The sequence below is a fragment of the Lytechinus pictus genome, chromosome 2 (genome assembly GCF_037042905.1).
Source record: "Lytechinus pictus isolate F3 Inbred chromosome 2, Lp3.0, whole genome shotgun sequence".
NCBI classification, from domain to species: domain Eukaryota; kingdom Metazoa; phylum Echinodermata; class Echinoidea; order Temnopleuroida; family Toxopneustidae; genus Lytechinus; species Lytechinus pictus.
In genome coordinates, this window is record NC_087246.1 from 64,323,695 (window position 1) to 64,346,360 (window position 22,666).

Sequence of the window (22,666 nt, forward strand, 5' to 3'; positions counted from 1 at the left end):
TCTGTTTGAACCAAAACAGAAGTGAAAATTTCTCCTTTTACTGCTTACAAATGACAGAGTTACTCCAATTTTTAGGAAATATGGACATTATAAGAGCCTTTCATGAGTATGAACCGTGAATTTTGACAGTTCTGTGAGAGATTTCTGCCAGAGTTTAGCCAAGCTTCGTTCGTGTAGCCAGTAGAGAATTTACCACGTGGGTTATGTGGCTGGCTACACGTACACTGTATGCTACTCTGACGTGCGATTCATTCTGTGTGTATTCTGTGTGTGAATGACAGAATTTAACGGGGGGAAATGGTTTGCAGTGAATTTGACCATTTCTGGAAAAGTTATTGGCCCAACAATGGTCTTTATTACTGGTCATGTCGGACCCTTAAATCTTGCTATTTTTGGAAAAATTACTGGCCAGACAATGATATTTTTTACTGGTCATGTCGGACCAGTAAATCTTCCTATTTCTGAAAATCTACTGGCCCGACAGCGATTTTTACCGGTCTGGGACCGTCGGACCGCCGCTAGTGTCGAGCCCTGTCAAAACATAAACGTATTTTACACACATCCGTTTTTTTTCTTTTGCAAAATAAATTCTTTTTTTTCACAGTGTATTTAAAGTAATTTGCACTTTTTCAAGAAAGCATCAACCTCGGCGTAACTAAACCAACAAGCAATTAAACCAATGTTATGAGAACGGACCCAATATAATTATCCGAATGGCATTCACCAAATATTGTACTACTGTATATTGCAAATGAAAATTTTGTAAACTAGAAGTGTTGTTAAACTTTTTCTAGTCAATGATTAACAGCTATCATCTATCGTCATTTTGAACAATGAATACTCTGTTACACTTAATTTCTTAATTGAGATTACAATTGTCATTTATTGTCATCTCACTGTTATATGAATAGTGATAAATGCTCTGTTAAAATCATTTTGCTCAATGATTATGCTCTTATGATGATGTTTTTTTTTTAGTCCTTCAAGTGTGTCTTCCTATTCCTCGTTGAATTCAAGTTGTCTCATTGTTTTTTTATTACCTAAAACAGCAACTAATCATCATTATGCATCTTTTCCTGGTTGTATTTATTGTAATGTGTTTTACTGTTAGCAATTCAAACTTATAACTTTTACTTTCTGTGAGACATTAAGACACCCATTAACCTTTATCAAATTGCCACTTATTCAGTTTCTCAACAACATAAATAGCATCTAAAGTGAAACTTGAATAGCAGTGGTTTCCAATTAGCAAAGTTAGCCTCACACTTTTATTTCAAAATAAATTGCATTTACGCAACAAAACTAAATTTGTGCAAACTTCTTTTCTTCAAACAGAAATTCTCACAAGTTTCTGTATTTCCTTGAACATTTCATTTGGATACTTTTCTTTAGAATGTATGAATAAAAATAAGGCTATGAACTTTAAACAAAACGTCTTTTAAGCTGAGAGTTCACAATGACATAAAAATTTATTTTCAAACTCTTTTCTTGGTTTATAAATTTTTACAGCACAATGTAAACTTCATAACCAGACATTGTGCACCGTGTCTAATGGAAGAGTCAGTCTATAGAATATGAATCAAATGCATATCAAACCTTGTAGGAGGTCTTCATAGGATTCGGCACATGTTACGGATGCTACCTTGTTCGATGTGCATGTAAGACTATCCCAGTCAGCTGAACAGTAATACAGGTGATATTCTGACCCATCACATGCAATATCATGCCCAGTGAAAACCATTGGATGAAAGTCCCTGAATGCATCCTGTGGATCAAACATGGAAGCGATGAATGCTAAACCTAACAGAAAACCCTTTTGCAACCCTAAACCTAACTGTACATCTTAGACAAAATTAAGCCTGGATCCCTCACAGCTTAGGGTCTTTTACTGGCCTTTAATACTTACACCGACTTCCCTTCGTGTCTGCCTACTCCTTTGCTTTCATCCCCTTCTCTAACCTGATTGGTCATCACAACTCTCTAATGCCCTTTTTGTCTCCTTGTTTCTAGTGTTGCTGTTGCATGTCTATGGTCTATATTATGTTTGTTCCACTTTATATGTTTGTCATTTTGCCTCCGACGAAAATTCTGCCAGGATCGAAAGCTTAGGCCCCTTTTGACTATCAAAATTAAGCCTGGAGTAAATGTCGCACTGCAAATGTCATGTCACTGTCTTATTGCAGGGCTGTCATGTGATTTCTCTGAATGTCATGTGACACGCATTCTTCCACTAAGCTGTCAAGGATCTATGAATGTGTTTTTATAAAATTTCCTATTTAATGATGCTCTATGGTGCCAAAACACTTTCCCTTTCCTAAATTCTGTCCCATCTGAAAAGCATGTACCTAAAACAGGTGTTTTATTTTTCATGAATGTAAACATGTAGCAAAAGTAGGAATTTCTTCCTTTGTGTAAAAGGTGGCATCCCTGATGCTTGGGACTTCCAACTTACTTGATCTATGTGATAAGATGTTCCAAAGTAGCCTGCTTGCCTGCATGCCACCTGTGCAGTTCTCCAATCCCAGTTATCGCTGCATACCGATTTCCATTGGCCGTCATGGAATAAAGACACTCGACTGCTTTGATAGGTGGCATTGCCAATCAACTCCACACTGAATTCTGAAAGAAAAAAATCATCATTAACATTAATTTGATCTGATAGGACTGAATACCACAATCAATCATTTGCATATAATAATACTACTACTAATAATAATAATATCACTTATATAGCGTATAATAAAGAGAAAGTTTCTCTATGCACTTTACAATAGAGGAAACAAGAATACATAAAATCTAAAGTTATAATAAAGTGTATGAGCAGTTATTTCCATTAAAGAATTACACTTACAATAAAAACAATGTGGGGAGAACTGATAACAAGTAAAGCTTGACATTTAAGGTCAAAATTAAGTACCGGCAAGTCAATTATAGTGGAAGATTGCAATTGAATAGAGGAAAACAGAGAAAGAGAGAGCAAGGGAAAGAAAAGTATAAGAATTATATGGTGGGAAAAAATGCAACTATTTATGTGTTGTTTTATAAAATCATTTACCAATTAAAAATCTGATGCTGACCATGAAATTGTTTATTACTATCAGAGTTAGTTATTAATTTAGTAGTAGTATGCTTCCAAAAGATTCACATGATGACTGCATTGACATCAGAGTGAGATGTTAACTTAGTACCTAATACAAGTTCATGGTGTTCAGGATAAGATATTAACCTACTATTAGTACATTGCTATCAGGGTTAGATGCTAAACTAGTATTAGTACTTTGCTCTCAGGGTTAGACGTACTGGTATATTGTTATCAGGGTCAGATGTTAACCCAGTAATATTACATTGCTATCAGGGTTAGATGTTAAACTAGTATTAGTTCTTTGCTATCAGGGTAAGATGTACTGGTATATTGTTATCAGGGTCAGATGTTAACCCAGTAATAGTACATTGCTATCAGAGTTAGATGTTAACCCAGTAAAAGTACATTGCTATCAGAGTTAGATGTTGACCTAGTATTAGTACATTGCTATCAGAGTTAGATGTTAACCCAGTAACAGTACATTGCTATCAGAGTTAGACGATAACCTAGTACTGGTATAGAGTTAAATGTTAACTTAGTACTGGTACATTGCTATTAGAGTTTGATATTGACCTAGTATTAGTACATTGCTATCAGAGTTAGACGATAACCTAGTACCTAATACTAGTTCATTGCGTTCAGAGTTAACCTAGTAGTGGTACATTGCGTTCTGAGTTAGATGTTAACCTAGTATTAGTACATTGCTATCAGAGTTAGAAGTTAACCAAGTAACAGTAGATTCCTATCAGGATTTGATGTTAACCTAGTACTAGTATATTGCTATTAAAGTTAGATGTTAAACTAGTATTAGTAAATTGCTATGAGGATTAGATGTACTGGTCTATTGCCATCAGTGTTAGATGTTGACCTAGTATTAGATCTTTGCTATTAGGGTTAGATGTTGACCTAGTATTAGTTCTTTGCTATCAGGGTAAGATGTTAAACTAGTATTAGTACATGCTATCAGGGTTAGACGTACTGGTATATTGCTATCAGAGTCAGATGTTAACCCAGTAATAGTACATTGCTATCAGAGTTAGACAATAACCTAGTACTGGTATAGAGTTAAATGTTAACTTAGTACTAGTACATTGCTATTAGAGTTAGATGTTGACCTAGTATTAGTACATTGCTATCAGAGTTAGACGCTATCAGGGTTAGATGTTGACCTAGTATTAGTTCTTTGCTAACAGGGTTAGATGTTGACCTAGTATTAGTGCTTTGCTATCAGGGTAAGATGTTGACCTAGTATTAGTTCTTTGCTAACAGGGTTAGATGTTGACCTAGTATTAGTTCTTTGCTATCAGGGTTAGATGTTGACCTAGTATTAGTTCTTTGCTATCAGTGTTAGATGTTGACCTAGTATTAGTTCTTTGCTAACAGGGTTAGATGTTGACCTAGTATTAGTTCTTTGCTATCAGGGTTAGATGTTGACCTAGTATTAGTTCTTTGCTATCAGGGTAAGATGTTGACCTAGTATTAGTTCTTTGCTAACAGGGTTAGATGTTGACCTAGTATTAGTTCTTTGCTATCAGGGTTAGATGTTGACCTAGTATTAGTTCTTTGCTATCAGGGTAAGATGTTGACCTAGTATTAGTACATGCTATCAGGGTTAGATGTTGACCTAGTATTAGTTCTTTGCTATCAGCGTAAGATGTTGACCTAGTATTAGTTCTTTGCTATCAGGGTAAGATGTTGATCTCGTATTAGTTCTTTGCTATCAGGGTAAGATGTACTGTATATTGCTATCAGATTTAGATGTTAACCCAGTAATAGTACATTGCTATCAGAGTTAGATGTTAACCCACTAATAGTATATTGCTATCAGAGTTAGACGATAACCTAGTACTGGTATAGAGTTAGATGTTAACTTTGTACTAGTACATTGCGATCAGAGTTAGATGATAACTTAGTACTAGTACATTACTATCAGGGTTAGATGTTGACCCAGTAACAGTACATTACTATCAGGGTTAGAGATTGACCTATTACTAGTACATTGCTATGAAGGTTAGATGTTAATCTAGTAATAGTACATTGATATCAGAGTTAGATGTTCTGGTACATTGCTATCAGGGTTAGATGTTAATCTAGTAATAGTACATTGCTATCAGGGTTAGATGTTAATCTAGTAATAGTACATTGATATCAGAGTTAGATGTACTGGTACATTGCTATCAGGGTTAGATGTTAATCTAGTAATAGTTCATTGATATCAGGGTTAGATGTTAATCTAGTAATAGTACATTGATATCAGAGTTAGATGTACTGGTACATTGCTATCAGGGTTAGATGTTAATCTAGTAATAGTACATTGATATCAGAGTTAGATGTACTGGTACATTGCTATCACGGTTAGATGTTAATCTAGTAATAGTACATTGATATCAGAGTTAGATGTACTGGTACATTGCTATCACGGTTAGATGTTAATCTAGTAATAGTACATTGCTATCAGGGATGTTAATCTAGTAATAGTACATTGATAACAGAGTTAGATGTACTGGTACATTGCTATCAGGGTTAGATGTTAATCTAGTAATAGTTCATTGCTATCAGGGTTAGATGTTAACCCAGTAATAGTACATTGCTATCAGGGTTAGATGTTAATCTAGAAATAGTTCATTGCTATTAGCGTTAGATATTAACCTAGTACTAGCACATTGCTATCAAGGTTAGATGTTAACCTTGGACTGGTATCATGCTATCAGGGTTAGATGTTAATCTGATACAAGTACATTGCTGAGTTACAGTGCCGGCCGCGGGAAACGTCACAGTGCCCCCTAGGGCGAACCCGGTAGCCCGTAGCGGACATTTGAGGGGAGCGGACGAGGGAAGACGCCCGCGTCCGCTCCCCTAGGACATGAGTGCCCTAGGGGAGCGCCCACGTCTATCCTAGGGTGTTTCCCTAGGATGTTCGGCCGTGCATTCTTGGTCGAAAGAGGAGGTCTGATTTGACACATTCGTTCAAGACTGCATGTGATTTTTATCTCATATCAAGCATAAGTTTTCGATCATTTATCGTGGATAAAATCTGTTATGAAAATTACACAGTTTTGAGTTGATAACTGGGATTTTAAGCTTTTTCACCGAATGACTTATTGTGTTCGATTACACACTGGCACCAGCGTAAAGGGTCCTTTCCTATGAATATTCTTCCCGTGGTGTCCGTTATTTCATTCACTGACATGGTTAGTCGTGATCTTAAATGAGTTGCTGACAAAGGAGCAGGTATTTGTCGATGTTGACCCTACATTCCGGAGGTCGTCCTAGAACTATTTATACTCTTCTTTCCCTGCATGGTCATCCTTTTTTATATACCCTGACATGCCTTTCAGGCGCGGATCTACGAGATGCAGAAAAAAGGGAGAAGAAGAAAGCAAAAATGAAAGAAAATGCGAAAAGGAAGGGATGGATTGAAGACGAGAAGGAAAGAGATAAGAGAAATAGAAAAAGTGAGAGAAGGGGAAAGGGGAGAAAGAGAAAATAGAGGGGGGGGCGAAGAGGAGAAAGAGGGAGAGGGGGTAAAGAAAAGAAATAAGGAAAAGGTGAATTGGAGAAGAAAACAAAAAAGATGAAAAAAGGGAAGGTGAGACAGAAAGAAAAGAGGGAAAAGGAGAAATGGAAAATAGATTGAAAATCGAAGGGGAGAAGAAGAGACAAAGGAAGAAAAGGAAGAAGGACAGAATGAGAAAGAGAGAAGGATAAAGAGGGGAAATTAAATAAAATGAAGAAGGGAGACATAATAAAATGGAGTAAAAAAGCGGAGGAGGGAAGAGAAGGAAGGGTGCAGGAAAAGGTAAGAAGTACAGGGGACAAAAGAAGTGGGACTTAAGAAAAAGTAGAGGAAAAGAGAGAAAGTGGGAAGAAAAATTTGGGAAATTGTCCAGTTTTTCATGTCAGAAAATACTTTAGTAACTCGCATCTGCCCATTTTTACACTGATGACAAGTATTGAACATTCTTGCGCTCAATCTTGTAATTATTTTCTCTCACCATGCTCACAATTTCCTGCTCTCGTTGCATTAATTAAAAACTTGTCCCGAATTAACATCCGCTCATTCAAGAAAGAAAAAAGAAAAATGAAAGAAAAAGGCAAAAAGGAAGGGATGGAAGGAAAATGAGAAGGAAAATAGAAAAGGTGAGAGAAGGAGAAGGGAGCGAAGAAAAGAAGGGGAAAGGGGAGAAAGAGAAAATAGAGGGGGCTTATTGTTTCATGGTAATATGGATACCCTATAGTTCTGCAGTACTTAGTTATGAAACTTGTTTTACTCAATAATGCTCACGCGTGATGATTAAAAGGATTTTCGACTATATAGAGGTGAACCGGGACGGGGCTTTCATTCTTTAACTTGGCTTGACTAACTCCTTTGTTCCCCGAAAAGGATTGTTAGGTTTAATAGTTAGCGTTTGCGTGAGCACCCTCCAAAACTCTTAACAAAAGATGAGAATGGTTTGTATAGCTCCATTCTTGCTTTGTCGGCAAGTGATAATTAACTCGTTAAGTACACATTCTACACACTACGTCATAGTAGCTTTCGTAAACATATTTTTACTTGGGTATGTGTTTAAACATTGAAGCTAAATGTGCTAAAAAAATTAAATAGTTACATTATGTAAATAACTTTTGTTGCTTTGCTCTGAATCGCATTGAGCATCCAATCAAGATGGAAAGTGCGCTTTACAAATATCATGTATTATTATTTTTAGCTACCATATAACACTGAATTCTGTATTATACCAAGTTGTGACTTGGTTTTATCATTTCCAATTCATTTAACAAATATATTTCGAAGGAAAATCTTATAACTTTAATTGATGTCCGACTAATCTATCAATATAAAACCGCAGTTCGTAAACATGATAGTTTAATATTTACTTTGACGTCAATTATTCGTGTTATTATCATCATGTAGGTGTATCAGGGATATTAATATTCGTTTTAATCCCATCTATAATTTTGTATAAAATTGCGCGAACTATATGAGTTGTTCTCATCATGAAGCTGGAACCCCTCTTCATGCTTCTCCTTTATTATTTCCACCACTTTCATCTCTTCCCAATTCGAATATCTACCAATGTAACTTAAAAACCGCAATAGAGAGCAGGCAATTCAGATGTTTTATAAAAAAGATAAATCTGTTCCATCTGTTACATTGAGGTAAATTTATACTTTTATAGGGTGAGGGTTTTAGAGACCCGATTTAAACCGAAATGAAAAGAATATCCTCATTTATTGTTGCTAACGCATCAACAAATTAATCCCCCCCCCCATTTCTATGAAAATTCTGTCATAAATTGGGAAGCGGATGTGATCAAAGGAGATCAAAGGTGTGGGTGGGGAGCAATACTCTACCAGACTGTTGACAATAACAAAAGAACCAAATAACAAATCGATGAGCACAACCAGTTTTGCTGGTGTTCGCTTTTTGCACATCTACTTTGTATGATCTTGGTCATACTAGTATTCGTTTTCAACGTACCTTTCATTCCCTTTATTAGGGTTTTATCAACCATGTCAACGAATTGACGATCCCAATATTGACCATACGTTTGTTTTAACATAATGAGAATTAGCAAATGCCCTTGATATTCATAATTCTGTTTTATTTTAAGTTTGTCATTAATGTTTGTTAACATTCACTCTGTTAATAACTTGTCAATTTTGATTTACCAAAAAAAAATCAAATCTGCTTATTAATGTCTTTTATCTATTTTAATTCTTTTTTTTTGTTAATATGCCTTTCTTTCTTCTTTCCTAATTCCACCCTGTGCACCCCGTTAAAACTCAATGAAGAATGTTTCAAATGTTTTCTAGTTCTTACACTGTTCATAAGGAGATGGGATTATGTGTATAGTTCACGCTGAAGGGAGAGGAATGGGTACGTATGGAAAAAAAAACTTATCCCAAAAGATAGAGAATTGATCTCCATGACATTAAATCACAATGGTGTCCTATTTTTTTTTTTTAAACAAGTTTGTATGATACATGTATGTCTTCCACGTAAGGCGTAAAGAAAAAAGTTTACCTAATGCATCAAATTAGATTAATTGATTAGATTCATTGCGGTAAATGAAAAATAATAAATTCGATGTTCCAGCCAGGATGACCAGATTCATAAAATTAAATACGGGATAATCGACAAAGCACTATGTACCATCGGATCGACCGAGCCAGGCCAAAAAATCAACAAAAAGGCTACACAATGTTAGACTTGTTAACGTAATATATTAAGAAAGGGGAAGGGAGGGTGAGCGGAAGAAAGAAAAGAGAAAAAATGAGGAAACAAGAAATGAATTGAGAGGAAAGAAAAAATAAGGAAAAATTAAAAGGAAAAAAGTTTGAATAAAAGGATGAAAGAAAGAATAAAAGACAGATAACGGTTTCCGTCATTACTTGAAATGAATAAAGAAAGAAAGAATTAAAATAAAGGAAGGGAAGATGAATAAATGTGTGAAAGAAAAAACATAAGGAGAGAAAAGAGAAAAGTAAGAAAAATGGAGGAAAAGAGAAATAAAGAAAAATAATTCCTTCATTATTTGAAAGAAACAAAGACAGAAGAAAACAGGAAGGAAGCAAAGAAGGAAGAAAGGGAAAGAAGGAATAAGGGAAAAGAATTAAAAAGGGAAAACGTAACTTAAAAAATGAAAGAAAAGAAAACAAACAAACATCTAAAAAAAAAAATAATAATAATCTACAATAGATTCCGATCACGCTAGTTTAAAAACATAATGGTCTATCACAAGATAACCAAAGTACATGCACATGTAAACATAATGCATGGTACGTATCCTAGGGTTCCCTAGGATAAGTGCGGGCACGGCCAATATTATAGAGCTCGCAGGAAACTGCGGGCGCGGCTAAATGCCCTAGTCTGCTCCCCTTGAATACCCTCGGGTAGACGCGAAAGCCCCCTAGGGTGTTTGCGTGCTCGGGCGTGACGTTTCCTGCGGCCGGCACTGTAGATGTTAAACTAGTAATAGTAATAGTACTAGTTCTTAGCTATCAGTGTTATATGTTGACCTCTTGTGGCTGAGTAAAGATTCAGGTATTGTCTTACTTTCTTAACATTCACAAGAAACCACTTACCATTGTAATAATCCTGCTCACAGATGACGCCACTATCATTTTGATGAGTGCAATCAGATAAGATGGTTCCCTGGGCTAAAGGGCACTCATCAAGCGTTAGTTCTGTACCAAGGCAGTTGTATCCAACAACCACCACACGGTAGGTATTCATGCCAAAGAAAGCCTGTGGAGATCATAGTAGCAGGGTAGTTAAGTTATGAATGACTTAACGAATGACCCGTGGTTAGGCCTGGGAGTAAAATTTGAACAATCAATGCATTTGGTCAGTTTACCAACATTCAGCAACCAAATACTACTTTTTACCCTAACTCAATGTTCGCCAGATCTTGATTACTGATTTCAGACATGTGACTATTAAAAGTAAAATGCAAGATAACAAATGAAATTCGAGGTAAAATTTAATGAATTCCAAACATTGTAATCATTTCTAGACATGACAATGATGGCAACGTAGGTGACAGAGCATCATTCAGTGGTGTTGATTGCATGTCAATAAGCACAGGATGACCAAGTCATCTTACTTTTTATGTTCCACCACTGGTAGGTCATGTAAATAAGTCAATCTTTTTTGTGATTTCTGGTAATCAAATAATATGGAATGGCAAAAAGGTATTCGTCCCAGGCCCACTGGTGACTCTTACTTGCGGTTAATGACACACACTAGATTTTTATAGATATATTTTCATGTGATATAGTTCTTACTAAAGGGTCATCAGTCGTTCAAAACTTACAAACAGCTTTATGAAACGCCCACCAGGGTCCCGTTTCATAAAAAACTTGTTCTAGTAACAAATGCTCAATTTCTATAACAAATCTACCATCAGCCAATCAGATTGAAGAATTTCAGAAGTTTTTAACTGTTATTGCAGATTTATTATTATAACAAGTTTTATGAAACTGGCCCCAGGAGTAAGTAGTCATTGTGACATGAAAGTACAGAGATTGGAAAAATCGATTCTTATCCTATTCCCTGAGAAAATAAACCAACATGATATTAATATCAATCACACTGGATCTTTATTTTTAAATTTGGTGTATATCTATAATAAATGAAATGCTTTTGGGACTAAATACATTTATGAATTATTCAGGGCCCAATGGAAGACTACTAATATATTGTGAATGGGCTATAACTTGATAAAAGATGTAAATAAACAAACTAATGAATAAAATTATAAATAAAAACAAACAAATATATAAACATATTATAAAATATTAAGTTTTTTATGAAAAAGAGCCTTTGTTAAATATATATAGATGGTCAGCCATTAACTTACCCCTTTCTTTGCAAAGGTGGCTCGTTTGTATCCCACTTGTCTGCAAACTACATGTGCATCTTCAATGTCCCAGGCTACATCGCATATTGACCCCCAGCGTTCTCCTGTAAATATCTCTACTCTACCTGCGTAGGGTACGTTTCCACTGACAAGGCGTACAGCACCACTAACTGATCATACACAAAGAAAAATTGAGATTAGGGGAGTGTTTCATGAGAAGTTTTGCCTATGATTTTCACCAACTAATTTGCTCTCAGCCTATCAGTTGGAAGGATCTGGAGAAGCTTACATGTCAGTGAAAATCATATCACGGACGAAAGATTGATAAAGTGCACCCCTAACTTGTTTAAAATTGTTATATAAATAAGCCAGTACTTAAGCTAATTTCTACCTAACACGAAGTTACATAAAGTAGATTAACAATTGACACACCAGAAATCAGTCATTTGGTGCTGAAAAAACCATGTTCACAAGTTTAGACGGAGCACTGGTATGGGTGGATAGACGAGCAGCTACAAAATTTATGCCTCTCCCAGCCTTTGGGAGACTCCATAAAAACCAGGTTGAGAGAGACAAGATTAAGCACTGATAATGCTGTTCCAAATAAATATAATAAAGATATGAGGAGGTTGTACAGTGGGTTAACTTTCAAATCTTATATTCACTGCTTTATAGATATGTCATGCATTAATTACTAAAGGTGTATTGAATAGAAAGATAGAAAGAGAAAATGTTAGGTGAGATTTCAAACAATGTGCAACTGTAAACTGTAAAATGCTGACAACTGCACAAACACATTCTGCACCAGATCTCGATCCTATTAGAAAATGGACTGTAGAAGGATAGGGAAGCCTAATAAAACCCTCCTAGACTTATATTCTGATAGCTTTGCAGTTTTTTCTTTATTTTCATCAAGACTTCCTATATTTTTTTCTCTCATCTCATGTATATTTTGGGATCCTTTTTTGACCGGGTACAGTGGTGTTTTCATCACGTCTGTAAGTGGGAAATATAGTCTTTAAATCATTTTCCTTCATGTTTTTCATCAGCAAATTAAATAATTGTGTTAGAATATTATGCTTATATAAACATTCTTAAAATTATTAGATAACTAATTATAATACTTAGAGAAATACATATAAAAATATAAATATGCATGATAGTTTACTAAGAGATATAACAAATTTGATTAATATTCATAAAATTTATAAGACATTTGTGAAGAATATGCATATTTGAATAATAAAGTATGCATACATTGAAAATTAAACAAGAAATCCTTAATTTCAAAATTTAATCTTGTACTTTATGCAAAGAAGGTTCACAAAGATTACTAAGACTCTTTGAATTCATGCAATATGTGGTTGAGATCTAATTAGGCTTCAAAATAGCTCAGTCGAGAACAAAATTTTATATAAAATTGAAAATTATGCGACAAACATTATAGATAAAAAGTAAAAGATATTGAAAAGATCAGAAGATTGAAAAGTACATAAGAGCATACCAAATTTAGTTTCATCACATACAACACCCACATCATCATCGTGTGTGCAGCCACCAGTGTTATCAAAGGTTGAACTGTATGTGCAATCTCTCAAAGTTGCCGAGTGTTGATAACAATATAAGTCCCCTGCTAGATCACCCGAACCAGGACCAAATGAATGCTGAAAATCAAAATATATGGTCCCATGAAATCACTCTATAGTAATGATATGATGCGGTCAAGGTATGCATTGTACGTATCTATAAAGCGCTTACAGATTTTATTATTACCCCGGTCATCGGATTCAATCAGCCATTCTCACACAATGTATGCACATCCTCCACTCCCTGGAAAGCATTCCAGCCAGTCACAATTGAGGCACAACACAATACTGACAAGCTACAATGACTTTCATATCCTACTGGGTACCCATTCAGCACCTAGGTGCAGAGTGGCGAAGTTTGGACTAACACCTTGTGAAAGGACGCTATGCAGTAGTAGTGGGATTCGAACACAGGACTCTCTGATTACAAGGCCAGAGTCAGAACCACTACACCATGGCTCTTCCACAATACTGAATTTAAATGAAAGTGCCAAGCATAAATGGTAGTTATGAACTAGAGGACAAACTACTGTAAATTTTAAGGGGCCAGAGGTGATTCAAAAGTAAATGTTATGAAATAATTTGATAACTGGAATGTGGGATGGCAAATGAGTTAGTTATTAAACATTTATGGATGGCAAATGAGTTAGTTATTAAATATTTATGGATGGCAAATAAGTTAGTTATTAAACATTTATGTGCAGTCTGTTGGTGCCAACTTTCATGAGCACAGTCATAAACTGGGGAAGTATTTTGATCTGCAATGAGTTTTCCTAGGTTTTTGGCCATAATATGCAGTTACCATGGCAACATAATTCCCTACACTTGCAAAAAAAGGCTCGTACATCTTTACCTCTAGACCAATGTGTAAGCAAAATTTTGTGAGAATGGGTTGAAAACTGATGAAGCAGTCTGAACCACAGGATTTTTACCCAATTTTAGCCATACAATACTTTGTTACCAAGGCAACACAATTTTGAATCAAGGCCAAGTAATTGTAGTTTGAATAAGCAAATACCGTATATTTACCCTGGATAATGCGACATCCTTATATCCCAGCTCATTACACAAGACTTTGGCTTTATAATCATCCCAGTCTCCACATACAGTCCACCATCTGTTATCATGGAATATCTCTACACGGCCACTGTACTCATCATCACCATCTACTAATCTTGATTCCCCATCTGAAAAGTCATGAAACAAAGGCCAAAGGTCAAAACGTTATCAAAATGCATGGGGAAAAAATTCAAGACTGATGAAGGGGATAAAAGGTGAATAAGAAAAATGATGGCATGATCTTGAAATAAAAGAAACCCAACTATTTATGAATAAATTATTGTCAATATCATGATTTCACAAGGGATACATAAATACCTTACAGATATCAATGATCAGGTTGAATTTTGTGCTCTTTGTTCATTTTCCTTTTCATTATTCTACTCCTTCTTTTCTTCCAGAGGCTCTTTGTTTTTTATTAATATTTTTTATCCTTTCTTTCTGCATATTCATCTTTTACTTTATTTAACTCTTAACTACTTCAGAGCATCTAGAAGTTTATTTTTCTCTCAAAATCGTCAGTGGAAGAATATCATGTATTAACAATCGCTTTAGGGGCCCATGTAACCAAAACATATACATTCAATTGTTAAAAGTCCTTTTCTATCATGTTTTCTTTTTTCATTTCTCTAAATTGTATTCATATGTAACAAGGCAAAAGCGATTTTGTGTCTCGCCCACTTATGAAAATAACCAGAAATATCGTGATTTGCGAGGGCACGCAACAGAATTGTATCGAAACTTCATTGTGAAATGACTGGGATGGAATAACACTTGTCATAAGAGTCTTGCATGTAAACTTTAACATTGACCTGAAAATGACCTTTGACCTAACCATGTGACCTCCGACTGCAGCATAACATGCAGGTCCCCCAAGTCCATCTACCATCCAAGTTTGTTTGAAAAGTGACTTACGGTTGCGGAGTTAGGTGTCATAAGAGAGTCTTGCATGTAAACTTTAACGTTGACCTGCATGTAAACTTTAACGCTGACCTGAAAATGACCTTTGACCTTACCTTGTGACCTCCAACTGCAGCATAACATGCAAGTCCCCCAAGTTCATCTATCATCCAAGTTTGGTTGAAAAGTGACCCTTAGTTGCGGAGTTAGGTGTCATAAGAGAGTCTTGCATGTAAACTTTAACGTTGAACTGGAAATGACCTTTGACCTTACCATGTGACCTCCGACTGCAGGTCCCCCAAGTCCATCTACCATTCGAGTTTGGTTGAAAAGTGACTTACGGTTGCGGAGTTAGGTGTCATAAGAGAGTCTTGCTTGTAAACTTTAACGTTGATCGACCTGCATGTAAACTTTAACGCTGACCTGAAAATGATCTTTGACCTTACCATGTGACCTCCGACTGCAGCATAACATGCAGGTCCCCCAAGTCCATCTACCATCCAAGTTTGGTTGAAAAGCGACTTACGGTTGTTGAGTTATGTGTCATTAGGTTTGTGACGGACGGACGACAGATGACGGACGGACGACATTTGGTTCCCCAAGTCTCGCCTTCACCTCTGGTGGGCGAGACAATAATATTATTCCTTTTATACATTCATTTCCACATACAAAGAAAAAAAAGTCTGTGGGATAATATGAACAAATAGAATGGACTGTCAGAGGCATAGCTTGAATTAATACCTACCCTAATGGGAAATTTAATTAATCAGCTTCAACTTTATCTTTACTTCCTTTAACCTTTCTCTATAACTATGCTTTTATTCTCTATGTTGTATACATTTCTTGAAATAAGATAAGGTCCCTGTTACATAAAATATAACATTGTTACATAAAATAGAACATTGATTGTTCGGTCAAACATAACCTTAAGTCTATGGCAAACCGTGTACAAAAAGTCAAATCAATTTTTAATATCAAGTGTGCCTTTATGTTGCATCACCCCCCTTTACCAACCTGGGAGGGCACATACAACCCCTGCATCATTGGAATGTGTGCAGTATGTATGGTCATCATAAGCACAGCTAAGAAATGAATCCTCATTGCCTGTACACTCCACCATAGTTGCGAACACATCCTCTGTACCTCCACCAAAAGAGCTCTGTTATGGGAATTAAATGGGGGAAATATTGAATGTCAGGCTATAATTACTCTATTCTTATGACATTGTGCATAGGTATTGGACCTAAAATGAGTTGTCTATAGCCACTTCTTTGATGTACATGTAAGTCTCACTTAGGTTAGAATCCACTTAGACTAATAAATGGAAGTTATACCAATTTGATAACTTGATCTAATGATCAATCCAGTCATTCTGACATTTCCTAGTTTAACTAAATCAGATCAAGCAAGTAGTAAATTAACTGAAAATATGACAAAAAAGTAAATGAATCGGGTGCAATTACAAATGCTCTATATATGAAGAGTTTGGTTGCAAAAGGGGCTAGGTCCACTTTGGACCATTCCGAGAAAAACCATGTTTTTTATTCTCACTTATTGCAATATTCTTACGAGAAACTAAATTGTCATGATGTACTAATATCATGTGAACATAAAATTGGGTATAAAAGAAATCTACCCGTCTTCAACTTTTTTCTATATATTAAAAAAAACCCTCATCATTGTGGACGTAACCCCTTTTTTCAAGCAAACAGAAATGATCCAATCTCTTTTGATTAAAAAAGTGATATTTCTTTGCCCCTTTTATTCACATTTTCATTTGAATTTCAAATTTTCTTTGATATCATCAGAGTGACTAAAAATTTAGAGGTTTTGAGACAGAAAACAATAAAATTCATAAACAAGTGGAATGCCTCTGGCGGTCTCACCTGCATCACGTGATTCAATATAGCAGCAGTGCTGACTTTGAAAAACAACCTTTGAATAATTATTCACAAAAAACACCATTCATATGATACAATACTACGTTCATTGACAATTTGACCTTGATAATGTGACCTAAAACTTGTCAGTGATACTTGATTACCCCTATATCCACATTTTATACAGTATATCTAAAAACTTTGAAAGTTATGACAGCAATCTATTAATTACCTCTAAAATGGCCAAAGTTCAATGACCTTAAATGACCTTTGACTTTGGTCATGTGACCTGAAACTCGCATGAGATGTTAAGTGATACTTGACAACTCTTATGTCCAAGTTTTATGAACTAGACCAATATATAATTAGAGTTATGATGGTAATTCAACAAATACCCCCAACATGGCCAATATCCATTGACATTTGACCTTGGTCATGTGACCTGAAACTCGCACAAGATGTTCAGTGATACTTGGTTACTCTTATGTCCACGTTTTATGATCTAGACCAATACACTTACAGAGATATGATGGTAATTCAAAAAAAAAAAAAACATGGCCAAAGTTCATTGACCTTACATGACCTTTGACCTTGATCATGTGACCTGAAACTCGCACAGGATGTTTAGTGATACTTGATTACTCTTATGTTCAATTTTCATGAGTCAGATCCATAAACTTTCAAAGTTATGATGGTAATTCAACAGATACCCCCATTATGGCCAAAGTTCATTGACCTTTGACCTTGGTCATGTGACCTCAAATGTGCACAGGATATTCAGTGATACTTGATTACTCTTATGTCCAAGTTTTATGAACTAGACCAATAAACTTTCAAAGTTATGAATGTAATTCAACAAATACCCCCAATTTGGCCAAAGTTCATTGACTCTAAATGACCTTTGACCATGATCATGTGACATGAAACTCATGCAAGATGTTTAGCAATACTTGATTAACCTTATGTTTGAGTTTCATGAACTAGGTACATATATTTTCTAAGTTATGATGACATTTCAAAAACTTAACCTTAGGTTAAGATTTTGATGTTGATTCCCCCAACATGGTCTAAGTTCATTGACCCTAAATGACCTTTGACCTTGGTCATGTGACATGAAACTCAGGCAGGATGTTGAGTAATACTTGATTAACCTTATGGCCAAGTTTCATGAACTAGGTCTATATACTTTCTAAGTTATGCTGTCATTTCAAAAACTTAACCTTCGGTTAAGATTTGGTGTTGACGCCGCCCCCGCCGCGGTCGGAAAAGCGGCGCCTATAGTCTCACTCTGCTATGCAGGTGAGACAAAAATGGACCTAACCCCTTTTGACAAATGAGCTCTTCAGAAGAGTTTGGTTGCAAAAGGGGTAGGTCCACTCCAAGAAAATCATTTTTTTAATTCTCCCACATTTCAAAATTTTTATGCAAAACTAAATTTTCATGATACCCAACCACGAGAACATAAAATTTGGTATAAAAGAAATCTACCTGTCTTCATATTGTTTAAAATATTCTTTTCCAAAAAAAATTTGTGTGGACCTAACCCCTTTTGCAACAAAACTAAAATGGACCTAACCCCATTTGAAAAAAAGTGATTTTTCTTTGCCACTTTAGTTCACTTTTTAATGGGTACTTCAACTTTTCTTTGGTATCATCTTATGGAGCTACTAAAAATCTATACATTGAGACAAAAAAATAAAATTTAATGAAAATTGGACCTAACCCCTTTTGCAAGTGAGCTCTTCATATGTATCTGTTTAAAAAAAGTAATGTGATCATATTCAGGAGAATACTTTTAAGTAAATACCTGTATATAGCATAACCATATTCAATGACTCAAATAGACAAGTTATTTTTATGGCTAGACCGATCTCAACAACTCCAATCAATAAACATGGCAAATTGACACAGTATATACATGTACCCAAGACTGACATAAATGAAAATAGAGGGCACTATGATACCAAATAATTAGCGAGGAGATAATTTCTGCGTTTTGTTTGAACTTCTTCTTGTTTGCACCACCTAAAATGGTGTGCCCACTCCCTCCCCTGATAAGCCACTCATATAAACGTACATCCTGTGTAACTTCGACGACTCCTTCATATCCCATCTGTCGGCAGACCACTTCACCATCATCCTCGTCCCATCCCGAGTCACAGATTGTCATCCACCCTCTATCGTCCATCCATATCTCAACACGTCCTTCATTAGCAGTGCTTCCATCTACCAATCGTATGTCTCCATCTGTGTCATATTAAAAAAGTACCTCAAACTTATTAACCCATTGCCCATTTCCATAAAAACTCTTTTGGTCGGGATCTACAACCAATCCAATCATGATTCTTGTTGCACCATGGCTTTATTTGGCATCATCAGGATATAATGGTTTACCATATTAGGACAGGTATAGTTTATACAATAGTACCAAGGTCTTGCATAAAAGATGTCTTGAAGTTAGAGGTCTATTTTAAGACAAAAGAGAGAAGTACATATAATTGGTTGACTATACCGTTTGATTGAAATCCATTATGAAATCAGAAATGAATCAGTGATTTTGATTTAAAATTCTAAAAAATGTTACTAAATGCCTTTAAACCACCCCTTGCAAATGATTGTGAATTTTATGATTATGATGATAAAGAATGAGGGTTGACATTGATCTGTAGACAGTTGATACTGTGATTATACAATATTACATGATGAAATTACATCAAATAAATGAAAGCTACCTTCATTATACAGACAGATGACACTAGCATCTTCATAGTGTGAGCAATCATGCTGAGTCCATGGTTGACGTAGACAATCGGCTAATCGGGTCTCTGATCCAGTGCAGTCCATCCCATCTAAATGAATAGGGCCTCCTCCCTGGCCAAAGTAAGCCTAATAAATTCAATCAAAATCACATTGTTTGAAAGGGAAAATGTACAGATGATTACTTTCAATTTTTTTTTCCAAAATGAAAAAAAGTTTCTTCAGGAGGAAAAACATCCTTGCTGTACATTTACATAAAGTACCATATGATAAACCAATTTTTCTTTAAAGAAATTCACATTGAAAGTAGCTTGGAAAGTGCAGATTAAGATTCTTTTCTCAAAATTTATGATGGCTACGAGGTCTGGCAAATACATCACTCATTCAAAGAATTACAAATGCAAACTTGAATTGAAAATATGTATTTTATTCTTAGTGAAAGCAAACACTATGCAGTTTACAAGCTCAAGATAATTACCCTAAGGCCAGGATTGAATTCTATTTGTACTATATTATTTCATCACTGTTTAAAATAAAAATGGAACAAAAAAGAGAGCATCCTCACCTAAACAGCTCAAATCTGTCTGTTCGGAGTTTTCACACATTTTTAAAAACTTCTTTAGTTTTTCCTCTTACACAGATGGCTAGTCATCTCGCACACTGCAAGGAACTTATGTATGTCCCATTGGCTCAATGTATTATTTCCCTAAAAAATTGGGTTCTGATTATTAATGACTATTATTCTATTGTTAAGTTGCACTGAGATGATACTGATCTATATTTTGATGAAAAATGACGTAACAGTAAAAATCAAGATCACATTTTAAGGTATAACTTAATAATTCAGTGGGAGAATGACTTCAGTATATAGAGGAGCTGTAATGAAGCAAGATTTAGTCCAGAGGAACAAACAACGGAACAGGGACTGAGCTTTCGGTCTATCGCCCTCACCATGCTTAGTGCTTCGACTGCACCAGGGAATCCTAGTTGTGTGCAAACGACTTGAGCATCTTGTTGATCCCAGTTATCATCACATACTGTTCCCCATTGACCTTGATAGTAGACTTCAACTCGCCCTTCATGAATGTTTCCACCCTGCAGTCTTAGGTCACCATCTTTAAATCAAAATAGAGCAATAGCAATGTTGAATTCATTGCTACTTTGAAAATACAAGTTTCTGTAGCAAATAATGATTAAAAAAAATATTGAACAAAAATACAAGCACTGTTATGTTTACATGGCCAATGAAATTAGAAGACAAAATGTTTGTGTTGGAACACACAGGCCTTTAACATTGGGTGATTGTTGAAGGATATGCTGTTGATGTTGAGAGGCTGTCATTGTAATGATATAAAACACCATCAAGTGCTAAGATTATCATTCATTATTGGATTTATAATCATATACTAAACACCCAAAAACTGTTTGCAGCTCAGTTCAGCAGCCTGATATTTCCTCTTAAATCTGATATCATCGTTCAACATAAAACTTTAAGCAGGGCTGACATTGTAGCACCAGTGGGGTAAGGAATCACTTTCTATACCCAAAGGTTTGGATCCCATTTCATTTAGCTTGTTTCATGCTTTCAACACCAACACTTGAAGTCATCTATGCTTACCATCTGGTACGTGGCATGAAACCGTTGCCTGCGTACTATGGCATGTGAAGTATTCATGTGTGTCACAATGAGTCAATGAGGTCTCATCACCTTCACAGTAGAAGCGAAAGCTAGCAAAGTTATCTCCATCACTTCTATAATCACTCTGAGATATATTGAACAGAGTGAAACAAAGACGTACCAGTTATTGCAATATAAACTGCATTTTGTAAAGACTTTTTCTTGAATCAAATGTATAGTCTAATTCTAAAGAGCCAGAGTACTTATATGCTATCAATGTCAAACTTTATTGTCAAAATTTGTAACCTTTGCCATAAAAAAGATGAACAATACTGTAGAAAATTGTGTCTATCTGATGCACATTATTAACATTTAAGATTTGTTCTACCATATATCATTATCAAATCATTTCCAGGGGAGGATACAGACAGAATTAGTCTTGCTTGCGTGGCTTGACAATAGTTACAGTTTTGGGCTCTTCAAAAATAATTTTGTATTACATAAATATTCAGTGTGAGGCTTTTCCTTAAAGGAGAATGAAACCCTTGAAACCAGCTGAATCCATATCAAAGAGAAAAATCAAAGAAACATATTGTTGAAAGTTTGAGGAAGATTGAATGAATAATAAGAAAGTTATGAGCATTTGAATATTGAGATCACTAATGCCATGTAGATCCTCCCATTGGCAATGCGACCAAGATCTGTGATGTCACACACGTACAATTCCCTCATTACATTAGTACTTATTTCACTTATATTCTCACTTTTATAGAGTCTATCACAAGGTGAGGTGTTCTCCTTATGAGAGGACAAGTACAGAGGTGTCACAACATTATATCATTGATGAATCGTTTGTCATATGATTAGAATGAGCAAAAAGAGATGTTTTGTGGTATATTTTCAGTGTCCAAAAGGGGAGAGTTGTTCATCTGTGACATCATAGATCTTGGTCGCATTGCCAATGGGAGGATCTCCATAGCATTAGTGATCTCGACATTCAAATGCTCATAACTCTTCTATTGCTAGTCCTATTTTACTCAAATTTTGTTGATCTTATTCTTTGATTTTTCTGCTTTCACAAAAGCTAACTTGCTCCAAGAGTTTCATTCTCCTTTAACTACCGGTACACTCTAATAAATAATGTATTGATGCACATATTACACCTTCCACTACTAGTATTCTAGTAACATCAAATTCTGTAATCATTGCTCAAACAGATTAACAAAGCTGCACAAAGATATTTTATCTCATGCATATTGCTATGATAAAAAATACTGTAATGATACTAAAAAACCAAACATTTCCTGTGAACCATTGACAGATAAAATCACTATTGCCTTGTGAATGATATAAAATCCATTGGTTTTAGAAATGAATTCCAATAAATCTTGAATTATCAGAATGTTACCCCTGACATA

The 22,666-nt window shown here is 35.4% G+C and overlaps 1 protein-coding gene across 1 annotated transcript in view; it reads right to left on the reverse strand.

The window, feature by feature from the left end:
* The window catches only part of LOC129268835 (deleted in malignant brain tumors 1 protein-like), a 36,461-nt gene that overhangs the window by 3,037 nt on the left and 10,758 nt on the right, over window positions 1–22,666 (reverse strand). The window contains exons 7-17 of the mRNA XM_064095386.1: window positions 21,249–21,393; window positions 20,582–20,745; window positions 19,606–19,759; window positions 18,951–19,120; window positions 16,008–16,152; window positions 14,064–14,221; window positions 12,953–13,112; window positions 11,449–11,618; window positions 10,172–10,334; window positions 2,453–2,619; window positions 1,597–1,765 (exon numbers count right to left, since the gene is read on the reverse strand). Coding sequence (XP_063951456.1) covers window positions 1,597–1,765; window positions 2,453–2,619; window positions 10,172–10,334; window positions 11,449–11,618; window positions 12,953–13,112; window positions 14,064–14,221; window positions 16,008–16,152; window positions 18,951–19,120; window positions 19,606–19,759; window positions 20,582–20,745; window positions 21,249–21,393 — 1,765 coding nt within the window. The remainder of the gene's footprint in view (window positions 1–1,596; window positions 1,766–2,452; window positions 2,620–10,171; window positions 10,335–11,448; window positions 11,619–12,952; window positions 13,113–14,063; window positions 14,222–16,007; window positions 16,153–18,950; window positions 19,121–19,605; window positions 19,760–20,581; window positions 20,746–21,248; window positions 21,394–22,666) is intronic.